Source organism: Ochotona curzoniae, unplaced genomic scaffold, assembly GCF_017591425.1.
Source record: "Ochotona curzoniae isolate NIBS_2020 unplaced genomic scaffold, NIBS_Ocur_1.0 contig_2723, whole genome shotgun sequence".
In the NCBI taxonomy this organism is placed as follows: Eukaryota; Metazoa; Chordata; class Mammalia; order Lagomorpha; family Ochotonidae; genus Ochotona; species Ochotona curzoniae.
The window spans coordinates 25,825,707-25,841,843 of record NW_024465573.1 but is presented as its reverse complement, the minus strand read 5'-3'; the positions used below and the strand labels follow the sequence as shown (position 1 = coordinate 25,841,843).

General features: G+C 43.7%; 1 protein-coding gene across 1 annotated transcript in view; it reads left to right on the top strand.

Annotated features, from left to right (window-relative positions):
• Positions 1-16,137, top strand: part of AMOTL1 (angiomotin like 1) — a 100,317-nt gene that overhangs the window by 68,461 nt on the left and 15,719 nt on the right. Inside the window, exons 7-8 of the mRNA XM_040977126.1 lie at positions 9,791-9,936; positions 12,683-12,832. Coding sequence (XP_040833060.1) covers positions 9,791-9,936; positions 12,683-12,832 — 296 coding nt within the window. The remainder of the gene's footprint in view (positions 1-9,790; positions 9,937-12,682; positions 12,833-16,137) is intronic.

The window sequence follows — 16,137 nt, the reverse complement described above, 5'->3', positions numbered from 1 at the left end:
AAAAGAAAACTGAAATATACTTAACTTTGTGAATACGATTTTTTAAATTATAACATGAAAAAATGACGATTTTAGAAAATAGTATTTAAGAGAACTTTTATAGATATTCTCATAAATATTTTACTAAATTATGTCTGAGATATTTTAGTTTGGGTGCTTCAGACTCACTGTGGGAGCAGATATCACAAACAATGTATATATGGCATTAAAATGTGCTTAGTATGTTAGGACCAAAATGTATTCTTATATTAGATCAGCAGAAGCTCCTGTGTTTAGGCTTTGTTATTGTATAATGATAGTTCTTTAAAAGCTATTGGATCATTCTTAAATGTTAAGGACTGAATTAAAATTGAATCATGTACCAGTGGCAACTTACTCAATAAGCTGTTGTCTAAATTTGTCATATCTCATCATAGAAAACATTCGAACTATCTTAGATTTTTTTAAAGATTCATTTATATATCTGAAAGGTAGAAAGATAGAAAGAAGGAAAGAAAGACAAAACTAGAAATCTAACATCCCCTGATTCACTCCACAAATAACTGCAACAGATAGGTCCAGGCCAGGCTGAAGCCAAAAAGAAAGAACCTCCTGGCCTCCTATATGGGTAACAGGAGGCCCAAAAACTTGGACCATTTTTGACTGCCTTCTGTGCACATTGGCAGGAAGTTGGATCATAAGCAAAGCAACTGGGACTCAAACCAAAACTTGGATATGGGATACAAGTGTCAGCTAAGTCTGTATACCATAACACCAGCATCTTAGATGCTTAAATTCTTCAGAACTAGGATTTAGGTGTGCTATGAAGAATGGTCAGCCCATAAACTAAGCCCAGTGCAAAGAGTAAGACTAGAAGAGGTGAGCCTCTGGATCTCGAAGGCCAAGCAAAAATAATGAGGACTCACCAGAAAACTAGCTCCCCCCATTTCCTCCTCAAACAAGTTAAGAGAAGAAGCCTGTGGCTCTCAGAGTAGGTCTTGCAAACTAATTATTATTTTAGAGGAATTTTGCTGCTCTGTGTAGAAGGGAAATGTTTAACTTAAAAAAATCTTTAGCCCTTTAGACTTTCCTTCATTTTCCCATATTAATCTATCCAAAAGATATCACTGATGTAGTTCAATACCAGCCATGTCCACATGTATCTGTCTCTTGTGTAATGTCTGGAACAGAGCCTTCATACTCAGAATTGTGGCTCAAAAGGAAGCACATTTGGGAATCCCTGTAAAATGCATAGTTGCTGAAGAAATTTCTACTTGAAACAGGAGATGAGTTTTCAAAACTACTTCCATATGTCTCGTGTCTGAGTCTGTTTTCTGTTGTTGTGTCAAAATGCCACCTCAACACCACCATCTTGGAAACCAGGCATCTAGCTCATAACCCTTTGGACAGATTCAGATAGTATCCAAAACCTTGCATCCCTGTCTTCCCTTCTCCACCACCATGCTCCCACCCACCTCGGGATCTCAATAGAGCAGAGGTGGGTTTGAACTCATCCTAATTCTGCTATTATAGGACTCATTTAACTCATTTACCCTCTCAGGTATTTAAAATAAACCCTTCCTGAATGGGCCTGCATTTCTTAGTCTAGCTCCTGAACCTCCCATTTACAATCCTAGGTCTCTGTTTAGCAGTTTGAACCATAACAACATGCAGAGAAGTTCAGAGAAGGCATGGATCTGAAGATCCTTTCCTGAAATCACCAGATTCCTATCTGACAAAATTTGTCAGCAAGTTTAAGAAAGATAACAATAATAACAAAAACCATGCTAGTGGCCCATGGAGGCAACACCATGTATTTTTTTTCCTTTATCAATTTTTAAAATATATATATATTTATTTATTTTTATTTGAAAGGCAGAGTTACAGAGAAAGAGGAAGATATTCCATCTTCTGGTTCACTCCCCAAACAGCACAAGAGTTAGAGCTTAGCCCAACAGAACTTAGGAGCCAGGAACTTCTTCCAGATCTCCCACATAGATGTAGAGGCAAAAGGACTTGAGCCATCCTCAGCTACTTTCTCAGACCATAAGCAGGGAGCTGGAATAAAATTAGAGCAGCTGGGACACAAACCTGCATCCATATGAGATGCTGATTTTGCAAGTAGAGCATTAGCTTGCTGTACCACTACCTCGTCACCCCATTTGTTAATTAATGAGAACGGCATTTAAAAAATAGATTACCTTTCATGTTGTTTTATAGTAAATAAACCTTGAATGAGTATTTCATGCTTACATGTTGTAAACAGAACTCTTTTGAGTTATAGTTTGGAGGTCCCTTTTGTGGTTAATCAGTCTAGCCCTCAAACTGAGTTGGGTAGATGCAGGCAGGGTTAAGAGGCCCCTGAGTATAGACTATTTTGAGGCAGAAATAGTTTTACAGATAGTAAAGGCAGGGAGATGTCCTCCTGTTGTTTTTCCACTTGGAAAAACCTCAACGGTGTCAATAAGGACTTGAAGGTGGATCTGATTCTTCAGTTATCCCATACACTGTAGTGGGTCCTTGATCCCTCCAGCATCTGTTCAGATGTGTAAAACAAGGCATCAGGGAACTTGGGGCCTGGAGATCCTCAAGAAAAGAGAAATCAGATGTTCTTCACTGGCATTGTGGGGAAGGTTCTAGTTGCCAGAGTTCATGCTCCTGGGGTTGATCCATCTCATCCTAAAGCATTTCCAGACTACCAAGTCTGTTGTAAAGAAAGATGAGAAGGTACTTCAGCAATTTTCTGATTTCAAACAAACAGAAAAAACTTGCTTGAGCTGACTTTAGTGCCTTATATACATGTTTAATGGAGCCTGCAGGCAGAAAGTTCAGGCAGGCCTTCCAAAGTAAGGAGCCAACACTGGCAACCTGCGAATCAAGTCATAGTCTGTATTTGAGAATCTGTTTTGTCTCTGAATATCATCCTTTCTCTTCAACCACATGTTGAAAATATGATTATTTAGCCTGAGCTGGGTTGCCTGTCCATATCAGTATCACCTCCTCCCCCAGGCTTCTCCCACTTAGAAGTTCCCAAGTGAGAGACTTTGATTGGAGTTGGATCAAGTGGCACTTCCAGTGTGGTCAGCTGTAAAATGGGAATGGTGAGTAGGAAATAGAATGGGACAGCCTTGTAATGCAACCATGCCTGCCACAAGAATGTATCTCTGTGGATGGAGAATTGAAGCAGATGGATCTTGAAACTGGGGCATTGACTTAGAAGGTATCATGGAGACCTCCAGCTTAGGAACTATTTACGTCATCCATGTTCTCTTCCAGTGAACTTCAGATATTTCATTTAGGGCCTCTGGATGGTACAAAGGCCCAGTACTATCAGCCAACCTGTCCTTTGTAGTCTCTTTTCCAGTAACGTCTTTTCAGCTCTTCATTCAGAAGCATCATCAGTCAAAATGTGGCTTTGAGCCATTGGCACTTCAAGGAAGGTTTACTGGGTTATACCCTCCGTCTCTGCTTAGCATATCCCAGGCATCAAGAAAATTCTTTGATATATGTCAGGAGATACCTGATTGTCCAGAATGAGGTGCCACAATGAGCTAGTTGTACATCAGTGTAGGAACATTTGGGAATTGATAGAATTAGACTTGTCTGTTTTAATGCCTACACACACACACACACACACACACACACACACACACACACACACACACACACCCCAGAATGGCCATAACCCTCTAAAATCCAGCCTCTTGTAAATCAATTTCTTGTTCCAGTTTGAAGAAGAGAAACATACCTGCCTTTCATCTGCTAAGCATTCTCGTGACTTAGCCCTGCACTGCCCTCCCACCCCACCTCCCTTGGCCCAGCTGGCAGCATCTGGACTCCTCCATCCTTCCAACTGTTATATGGGGATTAGGGAAATGCACGTCAAATCTGGAAAGGTCTAGAAAATAATTCCTGTGTAAGAAGGGTCAGCTTACAGTTTTGCTCTTCTCATGAGCTCCAGCCATAAGGTGGAACATTGAATTTAAAAATAACAGGGCAGCATAGAATACCATAAAATTCCCTATGATGAATCCCATCCTTGACATTTTTTACAAAGCATCCAATGAATCAGCCAGCAATTAAACCTAATGCTGGTAACAATCACAATTTCAACCCACTGTCTGCTTTAAACCTTGCCCAGAACTCCAAAGGAGAGGGTAGGTTGAAAAGGAAGTAAGATAAGGCTCACTTAGAGTCTCCATTTACTTCTGCTCTTTCCCCAAGCAAGAAGACACAAGCAGGACCACACGTGACTTCACACCAAGATCATGATTTGTTTTGCTTGAGTTTTGTCATTTGTCAAGCGGAGCTCCTAGTAAGTGAGGTTCTGTCATAAAGCTCTTGGCACAGGGCCCGTGACGTGCTAAATCTCCGTGCATAAACAAGTATTTGTCAAATATGTTATGTGCCCAGTCCCATAATGGGCATTTTACTGATTGTCATTCCAATCCTCAACAACACACCTGCACAATAGATCTTGTTACGTTTCATCCAAGGAGCTGGATCTCAGAGGGATAAAGTCTCACGTTCCAGGTGAACTGACGTGTGAAGGTGCCAGAATCCAACCAGGTCGGCCTGGCTGCAAAACCCATGCCATCTCTGTGGTTTCAAGAGTAAACTGTGTGTGAGCAGACACCCTTCTGTGTAAACAGGACCAGAGCCACAGGCTAAAAAAACTCCCCGCTCCACGTGGTTCAGGGTAATTCGTATCCGCTGAGTAAATAGACCATTCTGGGCAAGAATTCCCTTGTGTCAACTTGCCTGTTCTAGGAATTTTCAGGGTATACATTGGAACCCAACCAAAAATGTGACATGAAGCTGATCTTTCTCGAGCTCCATCTCAAGGGGTTAGCTAATAAGAAACTGAAGGATCCTTCCTGGGATGAAATGGGGGGGGGGGGTGCTTTACTTATGGTACGCTTCCCCAAAGGGTGTTTTTTTTTAAAAGATTTATTTTTATTATTTTTTTATTGGAAAGGCGGATATACAGAGAGGAGAGACAGAGAGGAAGATCTTCCGTCCGATTATTCACTCCCCAAGTGAGTGCAACGGCCAACACTATGCCGGTCCGAAGCCAGGAGCCTCTTCCAGGTCTCCCACGCAGGTGCAGGGTCCCAAAGCCTTGGGCCGTCCTCGACTGCTTTCCCAGGCCACAGGCAGGGAGCTGGAAGGGAAGCGGTGCCGCCGGGATAGAACCGGCGCCCATATGGGATCCCGGGCGTGCAAGGCGAGGACCTTAACCACTGCACCACCACGCCGGGCCCCAAAGGGTGTTTTTAAAATGGATCTGATACATCACAGAATGACGTGCTTCCAAGGAACTGGGCACATAAGTGCCCCGACCTGTGGGGTCATTGTCTTGACACCCCTTCACCCTTGTTCTCAGCGCATCTTGCATGTCTCTTAGAGCAACCTATCACATTGCCTCCTCTGATTCTGGCCTGCCTTCTCTGCTTGCAAGACTGAGAGCACAACACCATGTTGTACTATTACTTGAAGGGAGGAGATGGGGAAGAAGAAGCATGAAGATGCTTAACTACTAAGTCATGAAACCGTAAATGGTAGATCTGGACCTAACTCGAGGCAGTTTGATTCTAAAAGCATGTTTCTACAGAATGCTCTTGTCTCTCTTCATGCAGCAGATGCTTAACAAATTAATATTTGGGGGGCCCGGCGCGGTGGCGCAAGAGGTTAAAGGTCCTCGCCTTGCACGCCCGGGATCCCATATGGGCGCCGGTTCTAATCCCGGCAGCCCCACTTCCCTTCCAGCTCCCTGCCTGTGGCCTGGGAAAGCAGTCGAGGACGGCCCAAAGCTTTGGGAACCTGCACCCGTGTGGGAGACCCGGAAGAGGCTCCTGGCTTCGGATCGGCATAGCATCGGCCCGTTGCGCTCACTTGGGGAGTGAATCATCGGACGGAAGATCTTCCTCTCTGTATCTCCTCTCTGTATATCCGCCTTTCCAATGAAAAAATAATAAAAATAAATCTTTAAAAAAAAACAAATTAATATTTGTAAGTGAATACCCATATGAATGTGATGCTTGAATTTGGAGAAATATGATGTGACCTGCGGCACACTGACGTCTTGCAGTACTGAGTGCAAATGGGGTGCAGTGGGGCCCCTCTGCTCTGCCATTTGTCACTATATATACTGGTGCAGGAGAGGCAGGTCTGAGCCTGTGTTTGTGAGCATGCAATGCAGAGATGCAAAAGGGGCTCTGCCTTTGCCACCGGCAGGCATCACTTACTCTCTCAGTGCCATTTTCCTGAGCTGGAAAATAGAAACAAAAATACTGTCTACTTCATACAGTTAATTCAGAATAAAGGAAACAACTTACTGAGAATAATCATAAGGAACATTCCTGGAACACAGTATTCACTCAACAAACATTAACAGATACTCTTAATTACAATTTTTTACTTCAAGCATCAATTGTAAAGCTTTAGAGTTGAGAACTATGCTTCTTGTCAGTACCAAGGAGTTTCACTTTAATATGAATGATATTAAATGACATTGCTGCAGCCTGAAGTCCAAATCACTAAACTTGGAACAGAGATGAATTTCGGAGGTCTATGAAGCATTCTCAGGGTCTTGGAGCCTTTGACTGATATCCATATCTTTATTCTATGATGCACGTCATGGGGTTCAGGAAGTCCAGACCGGGAGGAGCTGAGGTTGTCCCTGGTTGGTGTCAACCACTGGATAGGTTTGGAGTCTCAAAGAATACTGGGCTCAAAGGAGGAGTAGAACAGCCATATAATCAACGCTGTAGGGAAGTCACAGAAGTACTGAATGCCTAACAGTTAACAAGACCTATGGCTTGTTCAGTTGGCTTTGAGCTTGACACATAAGAGATTTTTCATTTATTCAACAATATTATTCAGCCAGGTACTTTTTTTGGGCCCAGGGAATCACTAATAACCCAAACAGATGAAGTCCTGAACATTTGAGACCGTTTATACCCTTTTGCACTGTCCTCCATTAAGAAGAGTCAACATAGCAACACTGAGAAGCAGGTGTTAGGATTTCCATGGAACGTATGAGGGAGCTGCAGCTCAGAGAGGTTAAATACCTGGTCTGAGGCTTTGTAACTGCAAGGTGGTGAGCTGGGATTTGAATGCAGGTCTTTCTGATCCTAAGATCTGTTTCCTTAGTGACAATATAGTACTGCCCCTCAAGAAATTAGCAAATGCTGGCTGTGTGTGTGTGTGTGTGTGTGTGTATTTGGAAGGAAGGAACACTTGTTAACTCAAAACTGTATCTGAAGAGTTGTCTTCGTTACATAGCAATAATTGTGATTATTGATTTTTAAAAATGTACGAAGCTTTATTTGTGATTTCTGTTCCTGAATTATGCTGATTTTGAACACAATGAGTTTGTGCTTGACAGCCCTCAACAAAAAGAACTTTATGGTTAGATTGGTAATGATCACCAGATGGAAACCCTGAAATACAGTGGTACATGTCTAAGGGTGCCTGCTTGGTAACCTATGTGTGTCCCCCAGAGCTGGACAAGGCCCATTGAGATGCTGCCCAGACTTAGGCAGTAGAAAGAGTAGGATGCTATAGTCCATTCAGGGCCATAGAAGGTGAACACAGAGCTAGTGGCCTGATACCCACCCATTGTTAGGCCTCTTCCTTGCCTATTTTCTGTGATTTGGGAAGGAGGCTTCACAGGCAGTATTCCAAATGCCACTGAAAGGGAGAAGGAGGGAAAACAATGGGTTGCTGAAATGAGGTATGGAGAGCCTAAAAGTAATGCTGTATCCTGGGTCAAGGCAGTGGTGGTCTCCTTGTGTTTGCAGGGAATACTCTTGATTCTGGGATGCACATCCACTGTGTAGCTTGACAAGTCTCTCACTCCATCTGTTCATTCAGAACATTCACTCAATCTGGTGCCCTCTGATTTCATCAACATAATTTTACAATTCAAGGGTAGCGTGGTCAAGCTGAAGGGACATCATAGTGGGACGTCAGGAGACGTCTAGCCTGTGGCTCTGCCCCAGCTGGCACTGGGACCTTGCCAAAGAGCCTTCTCTACTGCGTTTTCCTTTTGTCACCCATGAAGTGAAGGCCCTAGAACTGGGTGTTTGTTTCCTGGGATCCCTTCTAACTCTAAAGTTGTGAGTTTGTCATCTGAGATTTTTAATTTCCATATTCTGTATTCATAACCACACTTTGTTTCTTTAGTGCAGCATTATGTCTGCTGCTATCAGAGCCCAGGTCTTTAATGTCTCATAACCATATGCTATTAAATCAATGAGTGACTATGAAAGAAATAATGAAGAAATGCAACTGCTTGTAAAAATGCTGGTGTGGGGCCCGGCGCGGTGGCGCAAGTGGTTGGGGTCCTCGCCTTGCACGCCCGGGATCCCATGTGGGCACCGGTTCTATCCCGGCAGCCCCACTTCCCATCCAGCTCCCTGCCTGTGGCCCGGGAAAGCAGTCGAGGACGGCCCAAAGCTTTGGGACCCTGCACCTGCGTGGGAGACCCGGAAGAGGCTCCTGGCTTCGGATTGGCATAGTGTTGGCCGTTGCGCTCACTTGGGGAGTGAATCATCGGGCGGAGGATCTTCCTCTCTGTCTCTCCTCTCTGTATATCTGCCTTTCCGATAAAAAAAATAATAAAAAAATAATAAATCTTTAAAAAAAATGCTGGTGTGACTTCCTGACTTTGGCTCCCTGTTTTAGTGTGAATTGCTGGAATTGACATAATTGGTATGAAATGTTAGAATGATGTATGCACACAGAACTCAGTTTCAACCCACTGTTGGTGCTGCTGCTGTAGTTAGACATGTATACTTTGTTTTCACAAATACAGAAAAGTATCAGATGATTTCACAATCATTTTCTTACTAGTGAAAATTTTTTTCATGTTACCAATGTCCTTATTTAATTTAAATGGCCCAATCCTATTTGTTGAAAAGTTTACAGTAATTGATGTGACTACTCCCTTATTCTTGACCTTAAAGTTCTATCAAATTTTTCCAAATCGTGCAGAACATAAATATATATAATTTATCTAATCTATTTTTTAAGAAAAGTTAGTGCTTTATTAATGGGAAAATGTTTTTTCACAAGAAATGCTCATTCCATGACACAAAGGATCCTGCTTGTGTAAGCTATGAGAATAGAGACGTCAGCACAGGAAACGAAGAGTAGGGACTGAGGGTGTCCCAGCGTGGCTTTCCACACGAGAAAAATGACAGCAACCACTATCACCCTTGTTGTTGCTGAACGAGAGAAAAATCATGCTTTAAACCTAAAGCAGTGTTATTCCTCTTTACAAAAAAAAAAAAGGCAGGAAAAAGTAAGGGACCAGGTTATTTGGGAAGAGCATCCAGCCAGAGACGGGCTTTTAACCTTAAATCTCGCCTTTGCTATGTGGCCTAAGACAAGATGCTTGATTCTGCATCTTGGTTTATTTTTATAAGTCAAAATATTAACATTAGTATTGATATTACCCCCATCAGTAGAGGCTTGGAAAATGGAAATAGGGGAGGAGTGAGCATTAAATTAAATAACAGGTATAAAACTCATTGAAGCATTGAAGTCAGTGTTGTAGAGAAGTGAGTTATGGAGATATGGGGTCACTGGTTTTCTGTGTGCTGTTTTCTCTCTGCAACTGTGTCCTGGAATGCTTCTAGTGATGGTTTTTGAGACACCACTGTTGAGGAATAAAAACAGTAACTCAATCCTCTACTATTTGAATGCTTTTTTATTTTTAATCCTTGCCAGATGTAGACTGGCAGTGAGCCCAGAGACCAAGCACTTGCTGATAGAGGTAGTTTTGTTCTTGTTTCCCTTCTAGACAAAGAATTCTTGAAGGAAAAAGAGAAATTAGAAATGGAGTTAGCAGCAGTACGGACTGCGAGTGAGGATCACCGGAGGCACATTGAGATCCTGGACCAGGCTTTGAGCAACGCCCAGGCCAGAGTCATCAAGCTGGAAGAGGAGGTGAGACTGACTTGGGGAGGGAAACAGAAATCCCGAGGACTTCCACTTCGTTTTCCTACCCAGCTACTTTAACCAGAGCCAAACTTAAGGAGCTGAGCATAGGAGGGATATGGGAAATATCCTGAACAAAAATAATGAGAACAGATTACTGCATCTCAAAGCCACGAAAATATGAGAAGCAGCCATGAATACCCTTGTGAGAGAACTCCCGCTCAGCCGGAAGTCCAGCCTCCAACTGTTGGTTGGCAAATGTCCAGGGCTAGGGAAAAAATGGAGGGACTAGAAAACACTGGTGCCTCACAGAAAAGAAAATTAACAATTTTTTTTTAATAGTTCAGTTGTCCTTGGGTCAGCAGATCTGTCTCACATTTTCAGAAGTTGACTGGATCAACCACGCAGTATCCCTCTAGGCCCAGAAATTTTGATCCTGTTGAAGCATTATGGGTTTAGTAGCTGCTAATGGAATCCTCTTCAGCTCACAGAACTTTCAACCTATGGCACAAGAACCTGTCCTTTCAGGCGATGTCCTGCTGTTTGGTCACTCAGATGTTTCCACCAGCCTTCCCTGCAAGGGTAGTGCTGCTAAACAGAATAATCAGTGAGTAAAGCAGGGTCTTGCCCATAATCAACCATTTAAACTCCCCAAGTCTTATATAGAAATGACAGTTTTAATACTTGCAGGAAAACCCTGGGTAGGAGCCCGGAGTATCTTCCTGGTTGCCAGAAAGGAAGTGGCTAAATAGGAAGATGTTTTCTGCAGCAATCAGTGGACAGAAAGTCAACCTTGTGGAGGGCGCACCAATTCTCGTTGTTATTATCCTAGAGGTCACTTCTGAAAGCTCCACCTCTGTCTGTGGTCCTAAGAAAAATGATCATAAATTTAAAAATTATAATTTTTAAAACATTTTTAATATTTCTATTAAAGTAAAAGTTATTTATGACCTCCTTAAAGACAGATTCTTGAGCATCACCATATGTGAAACCTTTGGTTGCCCGTAACCTCCCTAAAATCATCTTCCATGTCTCTGGCTGGTAGACTCACCTCTTGTTCTTACTACAGGGCCTTCTGGAGGGTCCTCCTTCAGATCAACTTACCCTGACTTTCCATGGTGATTCAGAGTGCTGTGAAGAGCCAGGTTCTTGTATCAGTATCAACTATGTGACTCTGAGCAAGTCATTTCACCTGTTCAGTCCTCCGTGAACCAGAGGATGGGAGATGTTTCTGTCTTTCCTTCTCTCAGTAAATCTGATTTTCCAATAAAAACAAATCTTTTTTAAAATATGCAAAATTGATGTGCCTTCCTTAAAAAGTTAGAAATTCCTCTGTTTTATTCCAATGGCTTTGGATAAGAGAGGGGACAAAGACAGCTCACGGCCGTGCTGCCAATGAAGTCATCAAGCTCAATCACTAGCCTGTTCTGACTTGCCAGTTTAATCAGGGGTTAAAGTCAGGGCTGAATCACCAGCAAGGCATCTGCATACCCAGGTGCAGAATGACAGGAAATACCATCTGGTGTATTCTTGCCCAGGACTAGATCAAGTTAATACTCTTGCCTGGTTTTTGGTACGCATCAGTTTCCAGAAAGTTAGAAATGTGCCCAGGATTTATGACCATGGTCTCAACTCCTAACTGGAGGAAAACAAACTCTGAGGGTAAGAGTTTGAAATTTTTGGCCATAATCTTAAGTCTGTGCCTGTTGTGATATTTACCTACGTTTTATTTTAACCTTAATGTATTTGTACTCAGTTAAGTTGCAAGAGTGTTGGTTAGGTCCTCCCTGACTCTTCAGGGCTGTCACTTGTCTCCAGAAGACTTGGTGATCTTTATGAGAAAGTTACTCTATTAACATTAATCAAAAGAAATGATTATGTTTATTCACACATACACAGGTGGATCCACATGCATGTGTATACACATGTATAATTTGTCCCTTATAAAAGTAATTTATGTTTGTCGTGGAAATTTTTAAAAAATGAAAAGAACAAAGAAAAAAATTGCTATATAGATATACATTGTTAACACTTTAGGTATTTCCTTCCAATATTTTTTAATGAATGAATGGATAGAGAAGTAAATAGGCAGGCATGTTTGTCTTCAGTTTATAGAATGTTTTAAAATTTGTTTGCTTGTTTGAAATGCAGAGTGACAGATAGGGAAAAACAGTGAGAAAGAGAACACTTTCATCTTCTGGTTCACTTCCCAAATCGTTGCAAAAGGCCAGGCTAGGCCAAGCCACACCAGGATCAGCAGGAAGCTGAATTAGGGAATGTGGGATGAAACTAGGCTGAAACTGGCACTCACTTTGACATGGGATGCTGGGTGTCACAAGCAGCAGCTTAACTTGCTTTACTGCAATGCCTGCTCTTATTTAGTATAGAAGTTTTTGATTCTAAAGTTTTCATTTGATCCAAAATATTAAGGATTTATTCACAATACTAAAAAAATTTCATTAGCCTCTTTTAATACTTGTAAATACTAGTGTTATTAAGCAGTAACCAAGCTGTGCAAATTACCAACAGTGGATACTAGGGTGAGGTCTTTATTTCCAAGTAGCCTAGTCATTTGAAGTGTAACTGACAACTTTGTATAAATCTTTTCTGTCTCAGCAAACCTGAAGGATAGGAATTGTGGGGTACATGCACCTGTGGTTTGAATACGATTTCCAGGTAATCTGCCTGCCACCTGCACCCCAACACTGAAAATCATTGATCTAAACTCTCTTCTTTTTCACTCTTCTCCACTCAGTTACGAGAGAAGCAAGCATATGTTGAGAAAGTTGAAAAGTTGCAGCAGGCCCTGACCCAGCTGCAGTCTGCATGTGAGAAGCGAGAGCAGATGGAGCGGAGGCTGCGGACCTGGCTGGAGCGAGAGCTGGATGCACTGAGAACCCAACAGGTAAGGCAGCTGGGCCAACAGGTGATTTGGACATGATCATTCAGCAGAGTAAAAAACTCCTTCTGAAGGCTAGGTTCTGTGCTCTGCCCTAATAATTCAAAGGGAAGCCAAAACTCCCTGTCTTCAGGGAGCCTACATTGCCACCAGAGGAGGAGTCTGCCAGCCTTCCACTTATTGTGGAGTGACAGAGAGAAGGTAGCTACCGACTTGGGCTGGGGAAAGAAGAATGCCGTAGGGGAGAGATATGTGCTTTAAATGGCTTCAGAGAAGAACACATCTGAGCTGGACTTTGAAAGGTGAATTTCTGAGCATTCCAAGGCATACTCATCAGAGGGAGTTCAAGGAAGGGCATGGGAAAGTGAAGGGGCCATGGACCAATATGTCAAGTCCAAGGCAGTTTTGAGCCACTAGTTAGTGGAGGATGCCTGTTGGGGTGGCTGGTGAGGAGGTCATGCCAGGGAGGACATTTGGTCAAGTGGTGAGGTGAGGGTTCTTGCTGTAGTCAGTAGAGAACCAGCACCAAGGAGGCTTTTAAAACAAAGAAGAATGTGATGCAAAGGCTTAGAGAAAGAGCCCTCAGTCATGCCAATGGACAATCTGGAGTGTGGATGATTAAGTCAAGGGCCAAGCCCCAAGGCTTAGTGTCCTCTAAGGTGTGGTGACAGTGGGAACTCAGAGCAGTGGAAAGAAAGCACTGGTGAGGGTTGACAGTAGTGACTGGAGGTGATGATCGGTGAGTTTCCAGAGGTAAGCAGAAGAACCAACTGCAGCCCTAGGAAGTGACCTTGGCCATGAGCAAGCTGCTATCCTTCTGCCTCACCTTCTTTACGGGAGCGGGTGAAGTAATTTAGCAATGAGCAAGCACAGAGTGAAGCATCGCAGTCTCAGCCCCATTCCAGGCCGGTCAGAGCCTCTGGCTGTAGACAAGCCTGGCTTGGCCCATCATCAGCCAGCCTGGTGGGCAAAGTCCTGTATACCTCTGCTGAAAAGTGTGCTCTAAGCTAGGATACCAGGGCTACTCAACGCAGAGCTCCATGGGGCTATCTACAGAACAGGGCCTAGTGGTTGTGTTTGAGACACTTGAAAACACTTGAAAGTGTGTACTCAGGCAAGCTCAGCTCTCTCGCAGTGCAGGCCCATGCAGTTTGTGCTGCTTGTGGGCACTTTGCTGGAGATAGAGATGTGACTAGGATTGCCCAAAAAAATTTAGGCATCCACCCCAGCTTCCTACCATCTTGCATATTGTAGCTGGACATCAAACATGTGTAACTTGTGTCACATGTGCTGGCTTGAATCGTACCCTCCAGTTGTCCTGTGTTGCTCAGTCACTAGATCTCCACCTCCCTAACCTGAAGGCAGGACTTCTGTGGGACCAGGCGCAGCAATGGCCTGTAGTAGACCTTGAGACTGGTAGACTGGGATGACAAAAGAGGGACATCTCAGGGTTTTTTTTTTTTAATTGTAAGTTTAATTGGAAAGTCAGATTTACAGAGAGGAGAGACAAAGAGAAAGATCTTCCATCCTCTGGTTCACTCCGCATTTAAAAGGCCACAGCAGCCAGAGCTGAGCTGATCAAAAGCCAGGTGCTTCCTCCAGGTCTCCCATGCAGACACAGGGTCCCAAGGCTTTCGGCCATTCTCTGCTGCTTTCCAAGGCTGGAAGCAGGGAGCTGGATGATAAGTGCAGCAGCTGCTACACTAACATGGGATGCCGGCGCTTGCAGGTGAAGGAGTAGCCAGTGAGCTGCTGTGCCAGCCCCGGCACATCCCATTTTTAAAGCTGCATGACCAGACTCAACTCCATTGTTATTACCATGTATCAAGAAGAGCTGTTGAAGTTAAAATCCTGAAAAGATATCTTCATGGCTGCAGAGGACAGTTTGCACACATACCCTGAGACCTGTGCTTGCTCAGTCACATAATTCCCTCAAACCAGCCAGAGCAGCACTCCTGCCATGCCTAAAAGCAACTGATACCTTCAGGCGTGTGTGTGAAGAGCAGAAATTGCTAAATTGAAGCTCCCCAGGGAAATTACCCTCCTTGTATTCTGGATGTGTCTTTGAGAGCTGATGGCAGATCTGCAGCTGACATGAGGCGGAGTGCAATCTTCAGGACCAATTAGAACATTGATGCTTGACGTGTGTTTCAAAATAGTGCCACAGTGTTCAAAAGATGAGATATACATCCACCTCCTGGCATAGGAAATGCACTCAGAGAGTCCTGTTGTGCTTATCTACACATTAAAAGGTAAATTATTTTCAGGCTTTTCCTTTAATAAAATTTTCTAATTTTGCAGTGAGCATATTCTAACAAAAGGGAAACATATTATTTCAGAAAAAAATCCACCCCCAAAATCTTGAGTTTTTCTCTAGGTGAAATCTAGTTATACTCAGATCTGGAGCTGGTGGACTGGTACAGAAAGCACCAGTGTGCCAGCCCTCACCAGGCATGACCTGAGTCCACCGTAGAACACTGTCCTCTAGAAGACTTGGCCTTTCTAGGTAACACTTTGTATGGACCCCTCTGATCTCCTCGCTCACCCTTGTGCAGCTCCTGCTTGCACCTGCACAGATAGGGCAGCAGGGCATGCCGCCTTGCCCCCTACACTCCCAGTCCCCTCACGTGAGGCCCCTCTAGAAAGGATGCTGAGCCCACACTGTAATAAAGCCCCTCATTACCCCATGTTCAACATAACACTGCTGTGCTAATTTCTGAGGCCATTCCTTTGGGGAGGGTAGCATTAACACCCTCTACTCCCAATATGAGGGCTCTGCCTTTGGACTAACTCTGCCTTTAGAACACAGCAGAGCTTCCAAATCTAACCCAACAAATAGAGCTCCCATTGCTGCACAATGTCTTGGGTGCTTCCAGGAGGCAGTTCTACCAGCAATGAGCAGAGTGGCATGGAATCCTGGAGGGAATCGGAGCGCAGGCTCCAGAGTTAGAGCTGCCGGGGTTGACTCATGCCTCCTCCTTCCAGAGAAGTAGCCTTGGGTGAGTGCTCTTTCTGAGCCTCAGTATCCTGGTCTGTAACATGAGGAAGTTCTGGCAGCTCCATTTCCCATCTGGCTCCCTGTCAGTGCATCTAGCAAGGTGGCAAAATATGGCCCAAGTGCTTGAGCACCAGCATATCATTTGCAAGGTGCAGACAGAGTCCCAGGCTCCTGGCTTTGGTCTGGCCCCATCCTGGCCGTTGCAGCCATTGGAGGAAGAGTGAATCCACAGTTCAAAGTTATCTCTTTTTGTAATCACCCCTACGCTCTTTGGGACTCTGTTTTTTTAAAATAAATATTTAAAAAACTGCAC